Source organism: Xenopus tropicalis, chromosome 5, assembly GCF_000004195.4.
Source record: "Xenopus tropicalis strain Nigerian chromosome 5, UCB_Xtro_10.0, whole genome shotgun sequence".
Classification (NCBI taxonomy): Eukaryota; Metazoa; Chordata; class Amphibia; order Anura; family Pipidae; genus Xenopus; species Xenopus tropicalis.
The window spans coordinates 123,887,235-123,913,541 of NC_030681.2; the positions used below are offsets into that span (position 1 = coordinate 123,887,235).

The 26,307-nt window shown below is 43.9% G+C and overlaps 1 protein-coding gene across 2 annotated transcripts in view; it reads left to right on the forward strand.

Annotated features, from left to right (window-relative positions):
* Nucleotides 1–212: 212 nt before the first annotated feature.
* serpine2 (serpin peptidase inhibitor, clade E (nexin, plasminogen activator inhibitor type 1), member 2) overlaps nucleotides 213–26,307 on the forward strand; it is a 33,848-nt gene continuing 7,753 nt past the window's right edge. Inside the window, 2 exon segments of one of the 2 annotated variants that reach the window (NM_203600.2) lie at nucleotides 213–409; nucleotides 25,946–26,238. In NM_203600.2, coding sequence (NP_988931.2) covers nucleotides 25,983–26,238 — 256 coding nt within the window. In that variant the 5' untranslated portion in view covers nucleotides 213–409; nucleotides 25,946–25,982. 2 annotated transcript variants of the gene reach the window in all.

A 26,307-nucleotide genomic window follows, 5' to 3' on the forward strand; every position in this document is an offset into this window, starting at 1 on the left:
GGTTGTGTGCTGGGTTTACTTGGATGGGTTGAACTTGATGGACACTGGTCTTTTTTCAACCCTATGTAACTATATACTTGGCATCTGTTTGGAAGCACAAGTCTGATTGGTTGCTATTGGTTACTACATCAGGGCAGCAAACTATTCACCTGTAATTACCTCACTTCCCAGAAGGCAAGAGCCTGTTACCTCAGCCAATGTCTAAGTTAGCAGGCAGCTGTCACTGAGGGAAGGTGGGGACTGGGGATGGGGGCGGGCAAACAGAGACAGCATCTGTGAATAAACAGTGTGGGAGGAGGGAAAGGGGCTGTCTTCCTTGTGAGACTGAGTAATGAGCCGAGACCCATCAGTTTTGCTATAGAGCTAAAGGCGGAGCAGGGAGAGAAAGGATCTGTGCTGCTCCTGTGAGGTGAGTCCCCTCTGTAACTGGGCTGCGCTGGCGCTGAGAGACTGATTCCCAGCAGGGATGCGCTGATTGGCTCTAGCGCTGCACATTGTCTGCTCATTGGGAAAGTTGGAGCAGGCTGTGATGGAACAAGTTGGTTGCACCCGGTGGGAGCCGTGAATATCACTGGGATCCCAACAAAGGCTGCTTGTTTGTCTCGGGGTTATGAACATTAGCAGCCACAACACAGCCCTCCATTAACCCATTCTCTGCTGGGCTGTTACAGCGCACTGACCAGTGTATGCACATGGGAGATGGCCCTTTGTCTTTTGCCTACAGCACAACTACTACTTCATCTGCTGGGGTAAATTGCCCTGGGCTTCTGCCCTCCCCAGTCAGCATGCACATACATAGGGGCCATGGGGTGAGTTGCAGCCCCCCTGAAGTTACCAGGGATGACGAAAAGCAAAGCTGCTCCTGGGAATCAAAATCCTGAAATTTAAGGGTGAAGACACACGAAGCTACTAGTAGTAGCTACTTTTTCACAGCTACTAAACACCAGAAAGGGTGAAGACACATGGAGCCACAAGTAGCGGCTACTAAAACAGACAATGCTGATCATTTACTGCTAATTGTCTCTACGTGTGTTTTAGCAGATGCAATTCTCAGTATTGTCTATGGCAGAGTATTTTTTGGGGTTTAGTAGCCATGAAAAAGTAGCTGCTACTAGTAGCCCAGAGTGTCTTCACCTAAAATGCGAGAATTGCCTGAGAATTGCCTCTGCGAAAACGCATTGAGACAATTATCAGTAAATGATCAGCATTGTCTATTTTAGTAGCCACAACAAGTAGCTGCTACTAGTAGCTCCGTGTGTCTTCAGCCTAAGGGCAGGGGTACATGGGGAGATTAGTGTGTAACGGCCCTTAATTGGAATTTTAATAGGAGCTTGTGGCTGGGTGGGGGCCCCCAGGGGCCCCATACACCCCAGTCTGACACTGGCTATTTTGCTCTCTGCACTAGCAATGTGTCCGCCCCCTCGAATAAAACCAAAGCGGGGGGTGGCACTAGGGGCCGAAATGCCCCTGCAGTAATCTTTATTCCCCAGGGTCCAGCCTCTGCATTTAGGGAAGAGTTACCAGATTTTTTCCTCCTTCTTCCAACATTGCTTCTCTTACCTACTCTTTCCCATTCCTAAATGCTTTCACTTCTATATTCACCCCCTCTCACATCTGATCACTTCTCTCTGCCTCTGTTCCCCTCTCCCTCCAATGTTCTCTCTAATTCCTTCTCTGTTTTTGTGCACAAAAATATTCTTTTCTGCCCACATTTTAAAGTTGTGTGCATGTTTTTAAAAAAAGGTGTGCTCAGCTCAGAATAGATAAAAAAAAAAAATGTGTTTTCACACAAAATTCTATGTGTGCACCACAATTTGTTGTGTGTGTGTGGCCTCAAAATTTGAGCAGTGTTCCTCAACCAGTGGCTTGTGAGCAACATGTTGCTCCCCAACCCTTTGCATGTTGCTCCCAGTGGCCTCAAAGCAGATGCTTATTTTTGAATTTCTGGTAAGGAGGCAAGTTTTGGTTGCATAAAACCAAGTATAATGCCAAACAGAGCCTTCTGTAGGCTGCCAGTCCACATAGGGGCTATTATGTAGCCAATTATAGCTCTTATTGGCACCCCAGGAAACTTTTTCATGCTTGTGTTGCTCCCCAAAACATTTTTCATTTGAATGTGGCTCACGTGTATAAAAGGTTGGGGATCCCTGCCTTAGAGGGAGCATTGTCTCCACCCTTTTGTTGTGTTTTCTACTCATTTTCTTTTCCTTTTCTCCACAACTCTCGTGATTCTCTCTCTATGCCACTTTCCTCTCCTGTTTTTAATTTCCTTCCCTCTTTGGTTTTAATTTCTTCTTTCCCTTCCCTTGTGCTCTCTTCTTTTTTTTTTTTTTTTCTCTTGATTTGTGTGCCCTCTGTTCTTCCATGTTCTCTTCTGTTTTCCCTTTTCCCAGTAGTTGTGCCCTAGGCAGGTTCTTCTGCTGCAGCTCCATCCGTGCAGTGAAAGTAGCAGCAAAGGCTCCAGTTCCCTTCCCTACCTATAATGCTGAAATAAGGAAGGGACAAATAATGCTTTCAATAGCAACTACATGTAAAAATAACTTTACATTTTTTGGAATACAATGGATGAATTATAATAACTATTAGCTAAAGAAGTGTCCCTTTGGGAAGCTACTGTTTTTCAATGGGACAAATGCAGAGATGTCAATCTCCGGAGTTTGTCTCCCAGGGGATAATTGTGGTACATGCAGGGGGCCACTGATTTCCCATGGGCTTGGAACATGTGACGTCATTGTGCAGGTACACAATGCGTGTGACGTCACGGAATGCAGATTGCATGTGTGCAGTGAGTGTTTGGGTGATTTTTATAGCTATGGGGGGGGGGTTGTGAGACTCCTGGTTATTCCAGGAGACTTGACAGCTCTGCAAATGGGCATGTGTGCTGCTAATCAGATTACAGTTGACTAAAATGGCACCATTCGACTGGAATGCATATATTTGCCCCCTCCTTATAGCTACTGGGGGAACACTGCCACATACTGTCTTAAAAGAATAATGTAGTAAAAAGTTCAAAGTTTGACCAGACCTAGTAACCCATAGCAACCAGTCAGTAAGGAATATATACTTCTGTTTGAAAGCAAGAGTCTGATTGGTTGCTATTGGTTACTACACCAGAACAGCAAACTTTTCACCTGTAATTACCTCACTTCCCAGAAGGCAAGAGCCTGTTACCTCAGCCAATGTCTCTGTGCTACAGGCAGCTGTCACTGAGGGAAGGTGGGGACTGGGGATGGGGGCGGGCAAATAGAGACAGCATCTGTGAATAAACAGTGTGGGAGGAGGGAAAGGGGCTGTCTTCCTTGTGAGACTGAGTAATGAGCCGAGACCCATCAGTTTTGCTATAGAGCTAAAGGCGGAGCAGGGAGAGAAAGGATCTGTGCTGCTCCTGTGAGGTGAGTCCCCTCTGTAACTGGGCTGCGCTGGCGCTGAGAGACTGATTCCCAGCAGGGATGCGCTGATTGGCTCTAGCGCTGCACATTGTCTGCTCATTGGGAAAGTTGGAGCAGGCTGTGATGGAACAAGTTGGTTGCACCCGGTGGGAGCCGTGAATATCACTGGGATCCCAACAAAGGCTGCTTGTTTGTCTCGGGGTTATGAGCATTAGCAGCCACAACACAGCCCTCCATTAACCCATTCTCTGCTGGGCTGTTACAGCGCACTGACCAGTGTATGCACATGGGAGATGGCCCTTTGTCTTTTGCCTACAGCACAAATATTCCCTAGCAGTTGGTTTGTTGTCTGAAAATACTGGCTATGTTAACATAGTTTATGGTTTTGTATACTTTATATGTGGATGCTTCTCTACTGCTTCATCTGCTGGGGGCAAATGGAAATTTTCCTGGACTTCTGCCCCGACCAATCAGAATGCATGTTCATATTTCCCTTAGCTTCTGCCCTCACCAATCAGCATGCATGTACAGTTTATCCCCCTGAGCTTCTGCCCTCACCAATCAGCATGCATGTACACTTTATCCCCCTGGGCTTCTGCCCTCACCAATCAGCATGCATGTTCACTTTATCCCCCTGGGCTTCTGCCCTCACCAATCAGCATGCAGATGCCCAGAGGGATAAAGTGTACATGCATGCTGATTGGTGAGGGCAGAAGCCCAGGGGGATAAAGTGAACATGCATGCTGATTGGTGAGGGCAGAAGCCCAGGGGGATAAAGTGAACATGCATGCTGATTGGTGAGGGCAGAAGCCCAGGGGGATAAAGTGTACATGCATGCTGATTAGTGAGGGCAGAAGCCAAAAGTAATAAAATGTATGGGCATGCTGAATAAATGAGTAGACCTTTTTATGCTTTTTTATTTTGTGAGTTAAAGGAGGAGAAGGAAAGGTACAATTACAGGGGGGTGCCAAAATGTTAGGCACCTCCCAGTGATTACAATCACTTATCTGATACCCTGGGCTGGTGCTCCTATTAACAGAAAACTGCACCGGCCCGGGGTACCTGCAAACAAGCGATCCTCTTCACTCTTCCTTCTTCGTGCTGCTTGCGCTTGTGCAGGTATCGGGTAAGTGAATACAATAACTTGGAGGTGCCTAACATTTTGGCACCAACCAGTGATGCGACTTTTCCTTCTCCTATTTCTCTCTATTTTATGCTCTCCCTTTTCCTTCTCACTCCTCGGAGGTACTTGCTTTAAAAGAGACATATCCTATGAAAATTATGAATGTACCAGTGAATTATACTCCTCTAGATATAGAAGGATTGTGCTTAAAAAAGTTGTGCTTCAGACTGATTTATTGAGAAATGTAACCAAAACCCCACTAGCCCCGCCCATCTGTTCCACTTCCTGCTGGCTGAATTCTCTGGATGAGCTGGGGAGCCGGTGGCCCTCCATACACTGCACTGTAGGATAGGAACCAATCAGCAGCTAGGCTGACCTGATAGGGAACTGAAGCCTGTCTTTGCTTGTGTGAGTGCAGGGCTGTGATTGGCTCTCCCCCTTCTACTGTGCTTCTGGCAGGGGCCGTTAGGACATGCCCACTCTTCATTTCAAACTCAGACAGAGAAGTGATAGGATCTACAGTATAGGGAGCTCCAATAAAGGGGCCATTGTTACAGAGAGGATTAATTTTCAGCACAAAGTGAAACCAGCACCGTATATTATTCATAATTGCCTACAAAATTACCCTTTTTTCCATTTATCCAATAGGTCTCCTTTAAAAAGATGAAACACCACTTTCAGTCTTGCACCCCTTCTTCTTCTTATGCTTTGTGGAACATGCATGATTTTAAAACTGGTACCTCCTCTCCAGCACTTATTAAAATATATATATGTGTGTGTGTGTGTAATACTCTCTCCAGTATGACACAGGCTCAACATCTGAATCTGCGCTATTGATCTGATCAAGCTGATGAACAGGAGTATCAGGAAATTTTAAGCCATCTTAAGAGTTTTTCTTAGCATATCTGTCTTCATTGTTTATACTGTCCAGTTTGACTCAGGCTTATTAAGGACTGAAGAAGTGAGAATGGACTTTAAATCACGAAGGAGAATAGAGTGCACAGGGTAACACAGGGGGCAGAGGCTTTAATTGGACTTAGAAATAAGTCTAATTTTTAAAGGAACAGTAACACCAAAAAATTAAAGTGTATAAAAATAATATACTATGTACTATTGCCCTGCACTGGTAAAAGTTGTGTGTTTGCTTCATAAACACTACTACAGTTTATATAAATACCCTGTTGTGTAGCCATGGGGGCAGCCATTTAAATTGAAAAAAGGAGAAAAGGCACAGGTTACTAAGCAGATAACAGATAAGTAGCAGATTCCCATTGTATTCTACACAGTTATCTGTTATCTTCTTATGTAACCTGTGCCTTTTCTCCTTTTTTCAATTTAAATGGCTGCCCCCATGGCTACACAACAGCTATTTCTATTAACTACAGTAGTCTTTCTGAAGAAAACACACAACTTTTACCAGTGCAGGGCAACAGTACATTATATTTTAATTATTTGAAAACATTTTTATTTTTTAGTGTTACTGTTCCTTTAAAGAAACTCCGTTTCTTCCCTCGCACAGTGCTCTATGTGAACCAAAATAGCTGCACAGAAAAGCTTTCATATCCTTATTGGTTTGGGGCAGATTGGATGGCGGATCAGATTGGCAGGGACCTAAAGGGCTAGTGGGCAGGAAGTTTTCCCTGGGATAGTTTTCCCCAGGCACCAAGGTTCTGAAATGGGGTCTGTCCCCAGGAAACTGGGATGCTTCTGTCCCCAGGAAACTTCTGCCTATATCTAGCCTGCCACTGAAATAGCTATCTGTTAATCAGGGTCATTGACCCCCAGCAACCAAAAGTTTGAGTTTAGTTTCACTGTAATTGTTATATTGTATTGCTTATCTTTCTTTCCAGGCTCTCTTCTTTTCAAATTCCGCTCTGACTTCCAAACTGCTCTCTAGTTGCTAGAGCTTATTTACCCTAGCAACAATATAACAGCTGAAATCTGATTTTCATTTGATAACAAAATTGTTCCATTCCTTTAACCAGTTTAATTGATACTGATACGGATACTGCCTGGGGAGGCACAGTTTATCTACCATAACCCCCAAAGCCTTCCTAATGAAAAAGGGCCCAATTCCATTCTTCCAGCCAGTTCTGTATCCAAGCAAACATAGCATGTTCCGGGCCAATATTCCTCTATTTCCTCAGTAACCTTTGTAACCTTTGTAGTTTACTGTATCTGATGCTTTAACAAAATCTAAGTCCCAAGAGCGAGGTTCTTGCTGCTTGTGGAAGCCAATGAGGTTTGTCTGGCTGCATCCATTGCACATAAAACAATGTTGGCACAGTATCCCAAAGGCTATGATCCCAACTGCTATAGTAGGCACCACCTGCTATCCCACACTCCTTTCCAAGAACCTATTATCCTCATTGCCACAGGCACCTTTTCATGAAATTCAATATAGGCTAAAGATCAGTACTCTAATGCACATTCGTGCTCAACCATGAAGCCGTGGGATTGGTAGGGCAAGGTGCACTTTGCACCAAATAAAAATCCTCAGCCAGGTGCAGAGCAAGTTGCTTTTTGGCTCATGGTAGCCAGCAGGCTGTAAGTACAGGGCTCCCTAGTGTCCTGTGGCCACCAGTGCTCCTTAGCTTAAATGATGTGCAAGCTGGGGGGTTGCAGGGCCCCCCTCTCACTGCAGTTCCACCAAACATAAACAGTGCTGCAGTCAGATCAAGGCACTCAATTTAAGTACTGCAAAGACCTGGGCCTCTGGGTGCAATAAACAGGGCACTATTCAAAGTTTCAATAGTCAGAACAAGCAGGATAGAAAAGGATAAACAAATGCTGCTTTCAATGTGGGGTTTTCCCGACACTCTATTTACTTGGCTCTTTCAGATGATCAGGGCATGCCCTTTGCCCGCAGGCATACAGACTGAGAGATGGGACAGAAGACAGGAGAGTTACGGGAAAGAGAATTAGGGCAATTGCTAAAAGTAAACAGGGCAGAGTCTTCAAACAGTAACACCTTTTTCTGGGAATCTAGGAAAGCTTTACAGTGCCTGATGTTGACTAAAGGCCAGCTGTGCTCCTGAATGCACAGTCAGCCATAGGAACATTAAGGAGCCATTTGAATGTCCCTCCCCCCCTATGATTCCTTGAGTGAGAGTTAAAACATCTAATTTTTGATTTTAAAGGAATGCTATATTTTCTGTTATAAGAAGGCTTTTGTGGCATTTATTGTACAGTGGAAGGCCCTTTGGTTATCACCCCACCCCTAACCTCTCTGGTTCCTGTGTGATAGTATCAACTTGCAATGGACTCAGACCCAGACCTGCCTCTTCCTCTCATCTGTATTCTTCTCACATCACTTGTGAGGCTCATCCAAGTACCTGATGTTGGAATAAACCCTCCCTGGAACATGGCTTTTCACAATATTCTTGCCTATGAGATATCAGCCTCACTTCACTCTTATACCATGTTGGACCTTATACATTCCTATGGAGTGTTTCATTAACTAATATGAGCTAATATTTATTGACAGGGATATTAAATATTGCCCAATGCCCAGTTGGTTTAAAAATAAACTGGGCCTCTATGTGATTTTAATGGAATGAATAAAGGTTTCTTTTAAATGCCATGGCTGTTCCGAGTGCTGATGAAGCCGTTTTTGCAGTGGACTAAAAATAAACTGTGCCTCTGCCAAAAATATGCCAGCCCCTCAGTTTGAATGAATTCATGTTCATGTGTGCCCCGAATTGTTTGTATTGTCAGCCTTGCACCCCTAAATGCTTAAGTATTGGACTTCGTCGACTAGGGGTCCCTCCTGGGGTGGGTATGGTTAATTCAAGCCATGTACTTGCACCTTGTCTGTGTTTGTATGTGCCTGTAGACGATATGTGGGGCAGAATTATGGCACATTAAGCTTTGAGCTGTGAGATTCATGGGGCTATATATACTCTGTGTGATTCAGTGCCATCAGAACTCATATCTATCAGGATGTTGGAACTGTCATGCTGAGTAAAGCTGACCACACATACAGAGCAATATGGCCTGCCAGCTGTCTCTAGTAGTAATGAAATTGGCCAAGCATCACTGTGTGTGTGAAATCACTCAACTGCTGATCTCCATCTGTGTGTGGGAGATGTGGTTGTTTTCTATGCAGTCTGATCAGTTGGCCCTAGAGTTGAATGCCATATTTACATGGGGTGACTGTGTACAATCCAGTTGTCTGACTGTTGGTGCAGGTGATGGCATTGTAGGTATCATCTCGACAATGGAGGACTGGCTTCACCTATGGAATTCACAACCCAATAGGATTGTTTTGGCTCCAATAAGGATACATTATATCTTAGTTGGGATCAAGTACAAGGTACTGTTATATTATTACAGAGAAAAGGGGAAATTATTTTCAAAAACGTGAATTCTTTGATTAACATGGGGTCTATGGGAGAAGGTCTTTCCGTAATTTGGAACTTTCTGGATAATGGGTTTCCGGATAAGGGGTCCGTACATAGTTTACAAAAAATGTGCAGCTGAAGAGATATTCACCTCAGAATTATCCCTCTGCTGATTCTTCACTTCTGCACAGACCCTGTACTGAGGGGGTCAGTGACCCCTATAAACACTACAGGTGCTTTTTTACTTTCTTATATGTCACACATAGTACTGGCAGCTTCCTGTGCCTGTCAGAGTGCTGCCAATCTAACATATCAGTATGTTAGATTCATGATATGCTGAGTCTGTTTGCCTGTGCCATTGCAAGAGAGAAATTAACCAATGACCTTACAATTTATGCTGGTTACTAACTGGTTAGAGTGCACAAGCAACCAATGAATTGGTCCAATAGGGAAAAAAGTAAGGGCAAAGCATGGCCATGATGATTTAAACATATAGGAAGTTATCAGTGTGTCAGGTTTAAAATAGGCCACTCCTTTTCATGATTTTTAATGTAATAATATGATCTGGAACATATAACTGTTACCTAAGCCTAGCCCCCTGTTCTCCCGCTGATCTGGCTGACAAAAAAATGTAACTGTAGTTGACTGTCCTCAGCCTGCCTTCAGCCTGCATCCTGCATCCTTTAGTCCCTCCTCTCCTGCCAGGATTTCAAATGATGCAGAATGGAAGAACTGTAGCTGTAGTTTAGCATATATAAATTGGTATTTCTCTTACGTCCTGGGGGACACAGGCACCATGGGGTTAATCTCCTCCCACCAGGAGGCAGGACACTTTTAACTTAAACTTTCTCCACCCTCTATAACCCTCTGCCCACTCCCAGGCAACTCAGTTTTTTAAGTGTCCTCGCAAACAGGAGGTTGGACAAAGGGTCTCTAGGAGACAATTTCAAGGATTCTTCGGTTGGGGCCTAGCCCTAACACCAGGGGTGCTACCTGAGACAGCTAGTCTGTACTCGTTGAGTCAGCCCCCAACGCTGGATAGCCAAGACGAGGCGCCCTTACCAAGAGGTAGATACCTCCGGGCGGGCCATAGGTGATGCCACGGCGCACACCCAGGAGCACGGGGTCCCTTTCCCCCCTAGCCTCCAACCACGAACAGCACACCCGCTGCGCCGGGTATAAGGGTCGCAATCCGCTCCCCTCAGGCACAAGAGGGGAGGGAAGGACCCACCGTGGACCCACACCTATTTCCCCCAGTCAGCGCACAGCACTCGGCGCAAGTTGGGAGAAAGAGTTTGGCTGGAGAGCTAACCGCGCGGTCAGCGGCTACACAGCGCACACTTCCGGCGAGAGCGGAGAACTTCCGCTATAGGTCACTGACCTCTCCTTCGCGCTCTCATTCGGCACTCCCCTTCCGGCAGGCCACAAGTGCGCAGACAGAGCGAGTACAGCACTACACCACGCTAGCTGCAAGCTGATACCAGCGTCAGGCAGGACACCAACCTAACGCTCCGCTACTCTCTCTCGCCTCCCTGACACCCTCTGCCCACCGCCAGACAGCATCACTGTTACGGTAGGATCTAGGAGGGATCAGGCGATACTCTCTTCCTCAGGGGGGGGGAAACAAGCGCCCAGGGTATCCTTTTTTGCCTGTGCTCAGTGCAAAACCAAATTTAAGACAGCGCAGAAAGACCCAGTTTGCAAAGCCTGCGCAACCACTACCACAGAGCCTGAGCTCACTACACCCCAGGCCCCTCCGGGAACATTGGGATCAGGGTTGGGGGAGAATGTACAGGCAACACTACCCTCACTCTCGGGAAATGTGGCTGCAGGAGCACCAGAGGCCCCAGCTTGGGCGATATCACTATCTAACTCCCTAACCAGCCTGCAGGGAATCCCCATGTTAGCCTCCTCTCTGGACAAAATATTAGAGAAGCTAACAGCACCCACTACACCTAAGGTCACAACCAAACGTAAGTCCCCCATACCCAAGGGCACAACTGCTCCTTCCTCACCTGAGTCCCACTCCGCCCAGAAAGGGCTCAGCGAGGGGGAACTATCACCATCAGTATCAGACGAGGAGTCATCATCAACTGCCCCAGATTCTATTAGATCACCTAACGACCTCATCATAGCAGTACTCCAGGCCCTCAAGATTGAGGACCCCGGAATGGGAGCCAAATCCTCTAAAGGATTATTTGGCAGAACTACCTCACACAAGGTTAATTTCCCAGCTCATGACCAACTACAGGCCATTATCCAGGAGGAATGGAATCTCCCGGAACACAAGTTTCAGGTCACTAGAAAATTCTCCAAACTTTATCCCTTTCCTAAAGACGCACTAGGGAAATGGAGCAACCCGCCTCTGGTGGATGCCCCGGTATCACGCCTCTCTAAGGCCACTGCCCTTCCCTTCCCAGACGCATCTGCCTTTAAGGACTCTACTGACAAAAAGCTCAAGGGCTTTCTCAAAGCTATCTTTACTTCCTCAGGCACAGCCTTCAGACCTATCCTTGCGATGGCGTGGGTAAGCCGAGCCTTGGAAACCTGGTCGGACACTATCATCACAGGCATCCAGAGAGAGGACTCAGTGGAAGACATTGAATCAGTTGCCATGCACATCCAAGAGGCCAGTGCATTTCTAAGTGAAGCCTCACTGGACGCCCTTAAGGTCCTAGCTCGCACATCTGCTCTCTCGGTAGCGGCTCGCCTGTGGTCCGCGGACCTCAGCTCAAAAAAGTCCCTCACTTCCCTCGCCTTCATGGGCTCCTGCCTTTTTGGGGAAAAGCTGGAAAAGATAATTTCACAAGCCACGGGAGGTAAAAGCACGCTTTTACCACTGAACAAACCCAAGGGCAGACCACCGTTGTCTTCTTCTTCCTCATTCAAGAGACAGCGGTTTTTTCGCGGGCAAGGGTCCCGCTTCTCGAAGGGATCGTCCCCACCCAGATCCTCCTTCCCCTCCAGAGGAGGTTCCACTTCCAGAGGAAGAGCCTCATGGCAGCCCCGCAAAACCTTTCCCAAGAACCCAAACGAGAAAAATTCTTCCACATGACTGGCCGACCACCACAACGATGAACGTGCAGGTCGGGGGAAGGTTAAGACACTTTGCCACTACCTGGGCAAACCACATAGAAGACTCCTGGATCATAGACACAGTCACCTTCGGCTACAAGATAGAATTCCACCGAAACACCTTCACAGAGATTCTTTCTATCCAGAGTCCCAATGGAACCTCAAAAACACGTAGCCTTCTTGTCCATCATAGACAACCTTATTCGGGCCGGGGTTATTACTCCAGTCCCTCCATCGCAAAAAATTCCAGGGGTTCTACTCAAACCTCTTTGTGGTCCCCAAGAAAGACGGCTCCTTCTGCCCAATATTGGGCCTAAAACTTCTCAACAAATGGGTACACTACCGACGCTTCAAGATGGAATCTTTAAGATCAGTCATAAGAGCATTGGAACCCCAGGAATTCCTGACATCAAGGACGCCTACCTTCATGTCCCAATCTACCCCCTCACCAAAAATTTCTGCGTTTTGCTTACCACAACCACCACTACCAACTTGTGGCTCTCCCCTTCGGCCTATCCTCGGCCCCGCGTATCTTTACGAAGATCATGGCTGCCCTTCTCCGAGCCCATGGGGTGTATATCACTCCATATTTAGACGACCTTCTGATCAAGGCGCACTCATTACATCAGGCAAGGGAGAACCTGGATCTGACCATTTGAACTCTACAGAGCTTCGGCTGGACAATCAACATGAACAAATCATGCCTCTACCCATCGCAGAAACTACAATTCCTTGGTCTACTTCTCGACACTCACCAAGGAAAGATTCTCCTTCCGGAGGAAAAGATCCACAAAATTCGCTTGCTGGTCCGCCAGCTCAAATCTATCCCAAGACCATCCATTAGATTCTGCATGAAGGTTCTGGGGGTCATGGTTGCCTCCACTGAGGCAGTACCCTTCGCACAATTCCACCTCCGGCCTCTTCAACGAATCATTCTTTCAGCCTGGGGACGACATCAGTCCCTCAACCAGAGGATATCTCTCTCGGCACAGACAATCGACTCTCTGGACTGGTGGCTAATACCAGCTCACCTAACACGGGGGAAATCCTTTGTGGACCCAGACTGGCAGATCCTCACAATGGATGCCAGTCTGTCAGGATGGGGGGCCACATTTCAAAATCTTTCGGCTCAAGGCCTATGGACAGCGACAGAGACTCCCAATAAATATATTGGAGATCAGGGCCATTTACAAAGCACTGACCCACTGGGAACCACAACTGACAGGTCTACTCATCAGGATTCAGTCCGACAACGCGTACCTCAACCACCAGGGGGGAACCAAAAGCGTGGCCGCGGCGAGCGAGATCAGCAAGATCTTGCGCAGGGCGGAGAACAGGGTTCCGCAGATTTCTGCAATCCACATCCAGGGACTCCTAAACTGGGAAGCGGATTATCTCAGCCGGCACCAAATAGACCCCACGGAGTGGGAACTGAATACCGAAGTCTTCAATCTCATAGTGTCCCAATGGGGCAATCCAGACCTCGACCTCATGGCGTCTCGCCACAATCGGAAAACACTACGGTTCATCTCCAAGGTAAGAGACCATCTTGCTTGAGGAGTAGATGCCATGACCGCTCCCTGGGGAGTTGCATTAGCCTACGCCTTCCCTCCCATAGCTATGCTTCCACGTCTTATCAAGAGGATGCAAAAAGAACAGGGCACCTTCATTGTAATCGCCCCAAACTGGCCTCGGAGGTCCTGGTTCACAGACCTGGTGAACCTCTCAATCGATCCTCCAATACCACTTCCCAGCCGACCAGACTTACTCCGCCAAGGACCAATACTTCACCACAATCCAGACATGTTCAATTTGATGGCGTGGCACTTGAAACCAACCTTTTAACCAGCAAAGGGTTCTCGGCAGTGGTGGCCCAGACCATGATCAAGGCTAGGAAGGAAATATCCTTCAAGGCTTATCACAGAATATGGAAGATCTTCATGCTATGGTGTTCCGAAAGGAACACTCCCTACGAGGGTGCAGGGGTGCCTCTTATCCTCCAATTCCTTCAAGACGGTCTGGACAAGGGCTTGAGTCTAGGATCCCTCAAGGTCCAGATATCCGCCCTATCCATTCTTCTACAGCAAAAATTAGCTCTGCAGGACGATGTAAAGGTATTCCTACGGGGAGTGGCTCACGTCTCCCCACCCTGGCGGCCTTCAGTCCCACCGTGGGACCTTAATCTTGTCTTGTCAGCACTTTTGGAAGCTCCCTCTGAGCCTATCCAAACCATTGAACTTCCCTGGCTGACCTGGAAGGTAGTATTCCTTACGGCCATTTCTTCGATACGGCGAGTATCAGAACTAAGCGCACTGTCCTGTGACCCTCCTTACCTGATTTTCCACGAGGAAAAGGCGGTACTACGTACAGTACCGGCCTTCCTCCCAAAGGTAGTATCGTCCTTTCACTTAAATGAAGAGAGAGTACTTCCATCATTTTGTAGCACCCCCAAAAATCCCAAAGAGACCAAACTACACAAGCTAGACGTAGTTAGATCCCTGAGGGTCTACGTGGAAAGAACAGCTCATTTTAGGAAAACTAGAACACTATTTGTGATTCCATCAGGCAGCAGAAAGGGTAATGCAGCTTCTAAAGCCACAATTGCTCGCTGGATCAGGGAAACTGTTCGCCAGACATACATTTCCCTCGGAAAAACGCCACCATTTGTGATAAAAGCACACTCTACCAGAGCACTGGGTGCTTCATGGGCGTGTAGGAACTTAGCCTCAGCGGAGCAGCTGTGCAAAGCAGCAACATGGTCTTCTGCTCATATATTCGCAAAATTTTATCGCTTTGATACCTTTGCCTCAGCCGAGGCAGCATTCGGGCGAAAAGTTCTGCAGTCAGTAGTTAAAATTTAGACTGCACACACATTCATACAAGTTATTAGTTATGTTTCCTCCCTCCCAGTTGGGGGGCGGCTTTGGTATGTCCCCATGGTGCCTGTGTCCCCCAGGACGTAAGAGAAAAGGGGATTTATTACTTACCGTTACATCCTTTTCTCTTTAGTCCTATGGGGGACACAGGCCAACCCTCCCTGGAAACTGGGGAGATCAGTCATCCCTTCTCACTCAGCCGTGTTATAGTTATCGTTGTTCAGAACTAAGTTTGCTTGGTTTCTTGTTACAATAACTGAGTTGCCTGGGAGTGGGCAGAGGGTTATAGAGGGTGGAGAAAGTTTAAGTTAAAAGTGTCCTGCCTCCTGGTGGGAGGAGATTAACCCCATGGTGCCTGTGTCCCCCATAGGACTAAAGAGAAAAGGATGTAACGGTAAGTAATAAATCCCCTTTTATTTATACTTTTTGAAGGAACAATTTACAGTGACAGGCATATTAGGGGTTTCTGAGTTTTGCGGGGCTCTTTAACAAATTTTGGATCAGAAGCCAGAGTTCCCATTTAATCTCTACTTTTGCCAGAAAACCCACAGATTTTATTGTGAGCGTCTTGGAATGCCAGCTCTCTGGGTCCCCAAAGTATAACATGTTTCCAGCTTCTGTCAATGTTTAATATGAATGTTGCTGTCTCATTATTGTGCATTGTACTGCATCTCCAACAAGCGCTCTAAGGAAAGACAGAAATTACCAGTGAATGATGTTCAGCCCTGAGAGACTTCTGTTTGCTTTCCCAGCTCAGCCCCATCATTTTGTCACAGTGTTGACAGAGCCTCTGCCCCATGATTTGCACTTGGTACTAACTAAAAATGGGAATATAGAGAAGAGGAGTAGAAACTGTACAGGAAAACAAGTGAGATCATGATGCACAATAGGTAGTCTGAACAGGCACCACCTTTCATGGGTTACCAGATCTCTTGAAAATCTAGGGAAATGTATAAATCCAGCTAGAAGGGCTCCACATATTTCAATGTACTGTAAATGCAATCAGTACAACACTTCAACATACATTTATGAAATGTGTAATTTGTTAACCCTACCCCCTTCTGATTGTCGCCCACTAAATCAGTTGCCTAATTGTGCAAAAGGTGGTGCATATATATATATGTTCCAACTTGCGATGCACACAGTTTGAAAGCCAAACAAGGGGACGTGGGTGTGTAGTAAACTCAAATCACAGCGAGTCCTTCCGTGTATTCATATATTCTCCAACCGAGTTGCACTCCGTACTTGTAAAAAAGATTTTTATTGGCAATCATTTAAAAGAAGTTCCATATAAGAACAATCCAGTAGAAAAAACATGAATGTTGATCAGGCATACCGCTCAAGCGCAACGTTTCGGGAAACTTTGTACCCCCTTTCTCAAGCGCAGCAGCGTGGCCATCTTACATGTTTCAAAGCACATCTGCTAGTCACTCCATGTATAAGAAGAAGGTGGAAGTGACGTAGCAGGTCACCATGGAGACCGAACACAATAAAGTGTTCAATCTACATAGAAGCCGATACACCGACACCGTCAAAATTCTCTCTATATTAGCAAACTTATATTAGTGCAAAAGATTTTTCAAGACATAAGTCACAAGTGTAACAGATTTGGCAATATGTATATCGATGTCTCCATATATCATAGGACTTGAAATTATTAGCAGGCAAAATATTGTACATAATGATAAAAGTCACACATAGGTTACAAAAATAAGTGCAAATCAAAGTCCCTATTTAACCCCTTAGGGGCAAGTGTGTCCAAACGATGTATCCATTCAACCTCAGTTTTTTTGAAAATAGAAATCCGGTCACCCCCACGTTTGGGAGGTGGAATATATTGTATAACTCGAAACCTCAAATCCTCTGATGTATGTCCCATCTCCAGACAATGTCTGGAAACAGGAAGAGTAGTATTACCAGTATTTACGGTTGATCTATGTTGGGAAAACCTATCCCGAACTTTTTGGGTGGTTTCACCAACATAGACCAAATTGCATGGACACTGTCACGGTCGGCACCCTAAGCCAGAACTGATGCCAAGTTCCCTGGTCTCGGCTCGGCTTCACCAGTATTGTGACCGCCTTTGGCTTCGGAAGGGGCCCTCAGCTACTCAGATGCCACCTGGACTTAACGAGGGGAACAAGGCGAGGAGTTCTGGCAGGCAAAGGGGCACGGCAGTAGTTAAAGTCAGTTAGGCCGAAGATCACGGTACAAATAAGATTAGGCAAGTTCGTAGTCAGGCAGGTCCCTTTAACTATTTTACATTTTGCGCCATTGCTCGCTGACGTCATACGTAAGCGCGACTGTGCCTATAAATTGAAGAGATGCGCGCACTAGGAAGTAGCCGGCAAGGAGATATAATGGCGCGGCGGGCGTCCCCGCCGCGCTGGTAAGTTAGTTTTCCTTACAGACACGTTAGCATATATACCACAAAACTGGTATCACAGGTATTATGGCCACGAATTTTATAAAGTCTTCCTGTGACAGGGTTCATAAAGTCTGCACCTACCAGTACAAATCGACATTGGGCACAACCCTTACATTTATACATGCCCTCTTTTGGTGGTCCAAGGAAAGTAAATTTTTTTGGTGTAGGAGGAACCTCAGCACGCACTAACCTTTTAAATGATTGCCAATAAAAATCTTTTTTACAAGTACGGAGTGCGACTCGGTTGAAGAATATATATATATATATATTATAAATACGATACGTAGATTCAGCACTCCTAAGCGTAGTCCACAGACCCGGGTGCTACCAATTAAGCATTAAAAATAAAAATCTAGTGAATATTGGTGCACACCGGGAATCATTTAAAACATAACTTTTATTATAGTAAATACATTACACGACAGGCCAATGTTTCGGTCTGTATCTAAGACCTTTATCAAGACCATGGTGAGACCATTCATGTGTGGGGTTGCTTCTCATCCAAGGGAGTGGGCTCACTCACAATTTTGCCCAAAAACACAGCCATGAATAAAGAATGGTACCAAAACACCCTCCAACAGCAACTTCTTCCAACAATCCAACAGTTTGGTGAAGAACAATGCATTTTCCAGCATGATGGAGCACTGTGCCATAAGGCAAAAGTGATAACTAAGTGGCTCGGTGACCAAAACGTTGAAATTTTCGGTCCATGGCCTGGAAACTCCCCAGATCTTAATCCCATTGAGAACTTGTGGTCAATCCTAAAGAGGCGGGTGGACAAACAAAAACCCACTAATTCTGACAAACTCTAAGAAGTGATTATGAAAGAATGGGTTGCTATCAGTCAGGATTTGGCCCAGAAGTTGATTGAGAGCATGCCCAGTCGAATTGCAGAGGTCCTGAAAAAGAAGGGCCAACACTGCAAATACTGACTCTTTGCATAAATGTCATGTAATTGTTGATAAAAGCCTTTGAAACGTATGAAGTGCTTGTAATTATATCTTGTAATTATATTTCGGTACATCACAGAAACAACTGAAACAAAGATCTAAAAGCAGTTTAGCAGCAAACTTTGTGAAAGCTAATACTTGTGTCATTCTCAAAACCTTTGCCCACGACTGTAGTGTACCTGGGATGCAGATGCAGGAGGCCTCAGGAAGAGCTTAGTTGGGGTCATGTGACTTACTTATGAGGAACTAGCTGTCACTTAGGTTAATACCCAGTGTTTAGTCCTGTTACTGAATGTGAATTGTTCCACTAAGTGGTTAAGAACCACACACCCATGTGCTTTAATGCCTGTCAAAAGCAGGCTCTGTGCTACTTTTCTCAAGATACCTTTTCCCTTGCTGCAAAGGGGTAGCAGTCCATGAGAGTCACCGCCATTGCTATATGCCCTGGGACTGTGATTCCCAACCAGTGACTCGGGGGCAACATGTTGCTCACCAACCCCTTGTTGCTCCCAGTGGCATTAAAGCAGGTGCTTGTTTTCAAATGTGTGGCTTGGGGGCAAGTTTGGTTGCATAAAAACCAGGTGTACTGCCAACAGAACCTGTTGGCTGCCAGCCCACATAGGAACTACCAGTAACCAAATGACAGCGCATATTGGACACCTCCAGGAACTTTTTTTATGCTTGCCTTGATCCCCAACTCTTTTTTTTATTTTACATTTAAATATGGCTCATGGGTAAAAAAGGTTGGGGATCCCTGCCTTGAGAGCTCTCGGTAAGGTCAGCTGATGGGGAATATTGGCCAGAGAGCAAACTTAAGTAAAATAACAGTAGAACACATTTATAAACATGAGTGTGAGCAAACCTGTTTCATATAGTGATGGCTATTTATTTTGCACAGCCCGGAGGTCTCCTCTTTTAAGACTCCCTTGCACTTAGAGTCTGAGCCAGCATTTTATTCTCCTCTCATGCACCACAGAGAACCGTATGTAGGTTTTGCTCATACTAATTCACTTCTACAGCCACAAATGGATACTTCAAATGCTAATTTAAAATTCAAATTTCAAGCACGTCTCTGTAACACTGTGAAAAAGGAAGTGAGGCTGTAATTTCAGTTTGGTGCTTTCCAGGCTGGAGACTGAGAAGCCTTTGCTAACGGAAACAAAATTTCCCTATTAATGTGATGTGTGTGGTGTCCATCTGCCAGATCGTGTGCAACTGTGTACTAGAATGGGAGTTTTTCAGGGATACCATAGCTATTGGTATTACTGATTTAATCAAAATAACTTTTTGGCCATGACCCTAAGTTACCTAAGACACTGCCTTACCACCCCTAGGGTAGACCTTACATCTTTTGGGTGCAGAAATGGAAACTGTTCTGCTAAAAAGGGACAATTGATGGGTATGGTATTTATAGGGAACATAACCTACATGTTTTGGAATGCTCCTTTTGCTTTTCCCCCCAGTGTTGCTAGGTTGCTGCCTCCTGATAAAGCTGCATTTATAAAGAGAGTGCCCCTTTGCTGGCAGCCGGGGGTTTCATTTAGAATGCAAGCAGCTTCTCTAGCAAGAACACTTTGCATGGTGAGTGCTCTTTTACTCTGCGTTCCTAAACCAGACATGCCGTGTATCTTCTAGGTAGCCCAGCTGTTCTTTGTCTCTTCAAGCCCTCGAGCCAGTTACAACTGCTCGGTGATTCCGGGTGCACCTCAGTGTCGGTGTCTGATTGCCATGGCATTACCAGTGTGGCAAAAAAACTGGCAGTGCCCTTCAAAAGAAAGTCCTTTTAGGAGGTAGTTGTCAAGCTTAGTATAATTCCCAAAATGACAGAGCTGAAGTTCTTAGATTAAATAAATGTTGGCACTATCATAATTGTGGTTTGAGCTTTGTGGAATTCTTATTGTTTGTACATTTTGCATTTTTAAAGTCTAGTCTAGCCTGATGGCAGTGATATAATCATTAGGAATTGGGAGAAGACCTATAATGCTGTTATCGTATGCATTTGTGTATTACCACTCTTTTTATTTGTAGTCATCAAGCCCGTATACAGGTATGGGACCTGCTATCAAGTATGCTTGGGACCTCGGGTTTTTCTGTAATTTGGATCAGCATATTTAAATTGTAGTAGAAAAATCATTACAAATCATTTAAAATTTAAATAAACCAAATTGGGTTTTTTTGCTTTCAATAAGGATTGATTATATTTTAGTTGGGATCAAGTACAAGGTAAAGGTATATGACCCATTATCCAGAATGCTCGGGACCAAGGCTATTCCGGATAAGGGGTCTTTCTGTAATTTGGATCTCCATATCATAAGTCGACTAAAAAATCAATAAAACATTAATTACACTTAATAGGATGGTTTTGCATCCAAAAGGATTAATTATATCGTAGTTGGGATCAAGACAAGGTACTGTTTTATTATTACAGAGAAAAAGGAAATCGGTTTTAAAATTCTGAACCATTTGATTAAAATGAAGTCTATGGGAGACGGGCTTTCCGTAATTTGGAGCTTTCTAGATAACGGGTTTCCGGATAAGGGATCCCATACCTGTACTGTTGTATTATTGCAGAGAAAAAGGGGGAAATTAGTTTTAAACATTTTTTTATTATTTGATTAAAATAGTCTATGTTAGATGGCCTTCCCTTTATTTTGAGTTTTTTGGATAACAGGGTTCCAGTTACCAATGAATAATGGGTTCCAGATAACTGATCCTATACCTATATCTGTTATATCTGTTGATGCTGCATTTTGCATTCTGTTGCCTATGGGTTCCCTTATTACTAAAATATACTTTGGGGGTGTTTCAAAATAACTCCTGTCCCCTGTTATATTTATAACATTGTTTCTTTATTAAGGTTCATAGATCCTGTACTACACTGTTGTGCCCCATAGAAAGTCCAAATGGGTAACCTTTTGCCCTACTGATGCTGTTTTAATTGTAGTTGAATAACATCTGCCCAGACATGCAAAGCCCTTGTTCAGAACCAGAGCTGGCCAGCCGGAGACCCAGGAGCCAGATGTGGCCTTTTAATAGATTTATAACCCTCGACAACTAAACATGACCTCCAAAGACTTATTTGCGTGCCATCAAAATGAGAATACAAGTTGGCCAATAAACATTTCATGTGTGGCCCACTAAATGCAAAATGTTGGCCTGCATTACTTGGCACCATAATGTGATTTGTTGATTTATGGAGAATTGTAATTTGCCGGCTGTAATTTTCAAAGGCTAGATTCTAGTTTGAACATAGGGGTTCAAAAGCACAGAACATAAATGAGTTCTTTCTGAAACTTATATTACAGGTATAGGACCCATTATCCAGAATGCTCCGGACCAAGGGTTTTCCGGATGAGGGGTCTTTCCGTTATTTGGATCTTCATACTTTAAGTCTACTAAAAAATCAATAAAACATTAGCTAAAACCAATAGGATTGTTTTGCATCCAATAAGGATTAATTATACCTTAGTTGGGATCAAGTACAATGTGCTGTTTTATTATTATAGAGAAAAAGGAAATCATTTTTAAAAATCTAAATTACTTGATTAAAATGGAGTCAATGGGGGACAGGCTTTCCGTAATTCGGAGCTTTCTGGATAATGGGTTTCTCGGTAATGGATTCCATACCTGAATTTTAAGTGGAGAGAGATATGTTACTAGTTGTATACTACTGGCTCATTTTTAAAACTTGCTTGGTAGATTTTACAGCAGAATGTGCTGTCAGTGCTCCAATATACTAATACCCTTTGTATCTTTGAAATCTTTTAATTTTATTATATTTTTACATTTGCCCCCCCCCCCTGAAATAATATTAGGGTATTTTATCTTGGCAAGAAAGCTAGCGGTTAGGTTTCTAAAGCTAAATGAATCCAGTCCAGCACTTTTCAGGCTGGGAGTAGTCATAGGGGAGATTTTTTGTAGTCAGAAAGCTCCTTTATTCCCTGGGTCTATAAACATTCTGTGCTGCTGGCAGCAATAAAGATTATTTATTGGGCTTCAGTCTTATAAAGAACTCAACTCTCTGCTCTACAAAGGCCCTTTACATCAGTGTCTGCATCCACCGTGTTCTAGAAAGGATGCAAAATAGAATATGGAAGCTGCAGAATAGAACACATTCCTGTCAACATTCACTTGTGGCCTGGGGTTCTGATAAACGTAAAGGGAGTAATTATATCAAATAGCACACACTGCGGTACCCTGTGGCACACTCTACTACTGTGGCTTCTGCCTTTATTAAAATGCATCAGGCTGTACTGGAAAAGAGGGAACCAACAAACGCATTTTTATTCTGCTAAATGCTAAGTTCTATAGCTGCACTTGGCACACTGTATTATGCTGTGTCTGTTCAGCACATTCCATACATCTGCAGAAACGTGCATCTGTTTTACCTTAAGGGAGTTGTAAAACCAAATATAACATTTTGCTTATTAAAATCAAACTTAAAGGGGAACATTACCCATTTTTTTGTGCAATGAAAGAAAACTAGAGCATACACAGTACAGCATAGCAGGATTTTTTTAATAGTCTCCCGTGGGCTGCCCAGCCAAAGTGCCTACATAGAAAATATGGCTCTTATTGATCATTATTCAGGAGTGCTGCTGCTGGCCCTCTAGCAAGAGGATTGGAATATCTTTTATTATATCTTGTATTATAGGATTGCTACAAAATATAATTTAACATATATTGCAGTTGCTTATAGGATATCATTTTGTGACTTTAATTGCCTGCTGGGTCTGTTAGAGAACATAACATTCTTCTTTAGGAACATAACTGTGTGTTCCAAAGCTTCCTGAGGTCTCATGTTTGGTTTCTCAGCCTTTTTAACACTTTTAAAAATGCAAGCCCAAAAAGCTACCTATCAATGTTAACTGTTACTTCCAAAAGTTTCAATAAGTAGCATTTTTATATGCTGAAATCCAGCAGCAAAACAGTATTATTGCATCATTTGAAATCGTGCCAGGGGAGGAGGGACTGAAACATTGATTTTACAAATTGTAACAGCTTCTCTGCAGTCTACAGATAGCATGCAAAAACTACATAACCCACAATGCATTAAGCCGTGATGTTCCTTTCCTTATTGACATTACGTGCACAGGGAATTGTGGGATTGGGAGGATGAAGGCTGAGGACTGTTACAACTGTTACATTTTTTTAAAATCTCAAAGTAATCAGCCAGATCAGTAGAAGAACAGGGGGCCAGGCATAAGTAACTATTCCAATAATATTACATAAAAATATGCATGATTTTTAAACTGATGTTTATTCCAGAGTTGCTTGAATTTATGTTTGCTTAAAGGTTAAGTTGTGTTGGGTGAAGAACTCTTTTATGGATCTACTTTCAGGACTTTCTTTGCAGGCCAAAGTGCCATATCTCTGGTGCCAACTTGAAGCTAGGCCAGTGGAGATAGTCTGATCGAGAAGAGAAGTTAGACACTGACTTTACTTTTACACCTTTCTGAGGCTCAGAAGAAAGGTGCCATGGGGTTCTCAAGAAATGTCAAGCCCGACCCTTTGGACTGAAGTAATGCAGATTTCATCTTTGCTTGAAGCCTGTGCATTTAGATGGGTAAAGGCCGGCTGCAGTAGTCTGCCCAATAAACAGGCAGAACTGAAGAAAGATACTTTAGTTACCTACCACAAAAGGCCTAGTAAAGGCGTTGTGTGCAAAGTGCTAGCAGCTGGCAATGTCCCTGCCCTCACTGGAATACCCACATGAGACTCGGTACTGCTGGAGAGTTCCACTACTCACTGGGCCTTACTGAAATATTATCTTATTGCTCCCCAGAAAAGATATAATCTGGTGCCTTCCTCTTGTTTCCCCTGTATCTCTCATTAAAAGGTGACTTTGTTCCTTGCTCAACCAAGCGAATAGTTAATTGGATCCTGTAAGAGATTCCTCCCCAGTGATCAATGCACTGAGTACTTTACCCTTTCCTCCTGGGCTGTGTGGCTATATACACATTTTTCGCTAAATATCAATCTAGGAGCTATATATCTTCAGTTTATGAGACATTTTCAGAGCAGCTTAAATTGGTGCCTGGGTGACCTTTTAAGTTACCAATTAATTTGACTTGTTAATTCACTTATGCCATAAATAATGAGCTAATGCCTTTTCCAGTAGAGAGACAAATAGCCCTGTTTTGCAGCTTGAGGTGCTACATGTAACAGTCTCTGTGCCATTTAAAAGGAAATTGTCCGTTTTCACCCAGAGCTTATTGTGTGTGGCATGAGCAATCTAGGCTGCCACAGAGCAACCGCTCGCCCGTGTCCCTGCACTGGGGAATGCTGATGCTTTATTGCTCATTAATTATCACTTAAAGGGACACAGCTCTTTTTTTATTATTTTGTGTTACTTTCCATTTGTATCAGTCAGATATTCTGCTGAATTCTCTTTGGTATCTCAACCTTTTATTTTGTATTTAGGGAGACGGCACAACAAAAGTAAAGCCAAGTGTTGGGATTTTAGGGTCCCTACATTTGATTCACATTTGGGGACACATTTGGCCAAGTCTGAGATTTCTTTTGCCTTGAATTTCTGTGTCCCAGGGTCTGTAGCAGAACATTGGTCCATAGAAAGTTTAGGAGCAATATAGCAGGTTTGTGGAAAGACCATGTAGCGCCATTGCTAGGGTACTGGATCTTAAGAGGGGTAGCGGGCTGACTCTTTCAGCCTACTTAGGGATAACTATATATATATATATATATATATATATATATATATTATAAAAAAGACCAGCAACTCCGGGATTTCTTGTGAAAAATCAAAACATATATTCAAAGTAGCATATATAATATATGTGTGTGTGTGCCAGTGTCGTGACCTATATCCTCAAAGGGGTGGTTCCCCTTTAATTTGACTTTTATTATGTTATAGAATGACCAATTCTAAGCAACTTTTCACTTTGTCTTCATTATTTATTTCTTAGTTTTTTTTTATTTATTTGCTGCTTTCTTAAAACTCTTCTTTTTAAAACTCTCTCAGCAGTCACTGACCCTGACAGCCAAAAAACTATTGCTCTGTGAGGCTACAGTTTTATTGTTATTGTTCATAATTTTCTTATATCAGTCTCTTATTAAAACCACTCCCTGATTGTTAGGGTAATTTGGAAATGAACAACCAGATAACTGTTATAACAATTATTGAAATAATTAAAAAACTACAAATAATATAAAATGAAGATCAATTGCAAACTGTCTCAGAATATTACTCTCTAATGTTCAGTTGGTGTCAAATAATGGCAGTGATTGGCTATTTGGTTAACTGGCAGCCTACAGGAGGCTCTTTTTTTGCAGTACAACATGTTGCGATGTCACGAGCCACTGGTTGGGGATAACTGCTCTACATCATACCAAAAGTTAACTCAAAGGTGAACAACCTCTTTTAAAGGCGCTAGGAAAACATGGCATAACTTCACAAAACAGCCCTGTTCATAAAATTGTTATGTCAAAATGTAAAAATATGTTTTGTTAAATGTAATGTTTCTTTGTGTTGATAGAGCACCTAGAAATAAACTTAGCAAGAAATGTCTTATCTTATGTGAGACCGATTTCCATCCTGTGGTTCTGTGGAGAGCCATAAAATAGCATTGGACCTGCTTGTATTCCTGTGTAAGAACTAAACCCATTATATTCTACAGAACTTATCTTTATCTGCTGTGTAGACATGGGCCAATTTGCCCTATTTAGCCTGAATGGCTGCACCCATGGCTACACAGCAGCTTATTAATATAAACTAAAGCAGTGTTTTCTCTCTCTTTCCAGTATTCTTTCTCCGCTTCTGCCGAGCTGTAGAATCATCATGAGGAGTTTATTCACCCTCCTATTTCTTGGTGCTTTTCTGGCATCTGCACAACCAGAGCTCGATCTACTATCCCTGGAGGAACTGGGCTCAGACATTGGAATTCAAGTCTTTAACCAAGTGGTTAAGAGCAGGCCGCATGAAAATTTTGTAATGTCACCACATGGAATCTCATCTGTGCTGGGCATGCTGCAGCTTGGGGCAGATGGGAAGACTAAGAAGCAATTGATGACTGTCATGCGGTATAAAATCAATGGTCAGTAACGACTCCCACTACTTGTACCTTCCACTTACAACTGTTTCTGTATATCCAGGTGTGTGTGTT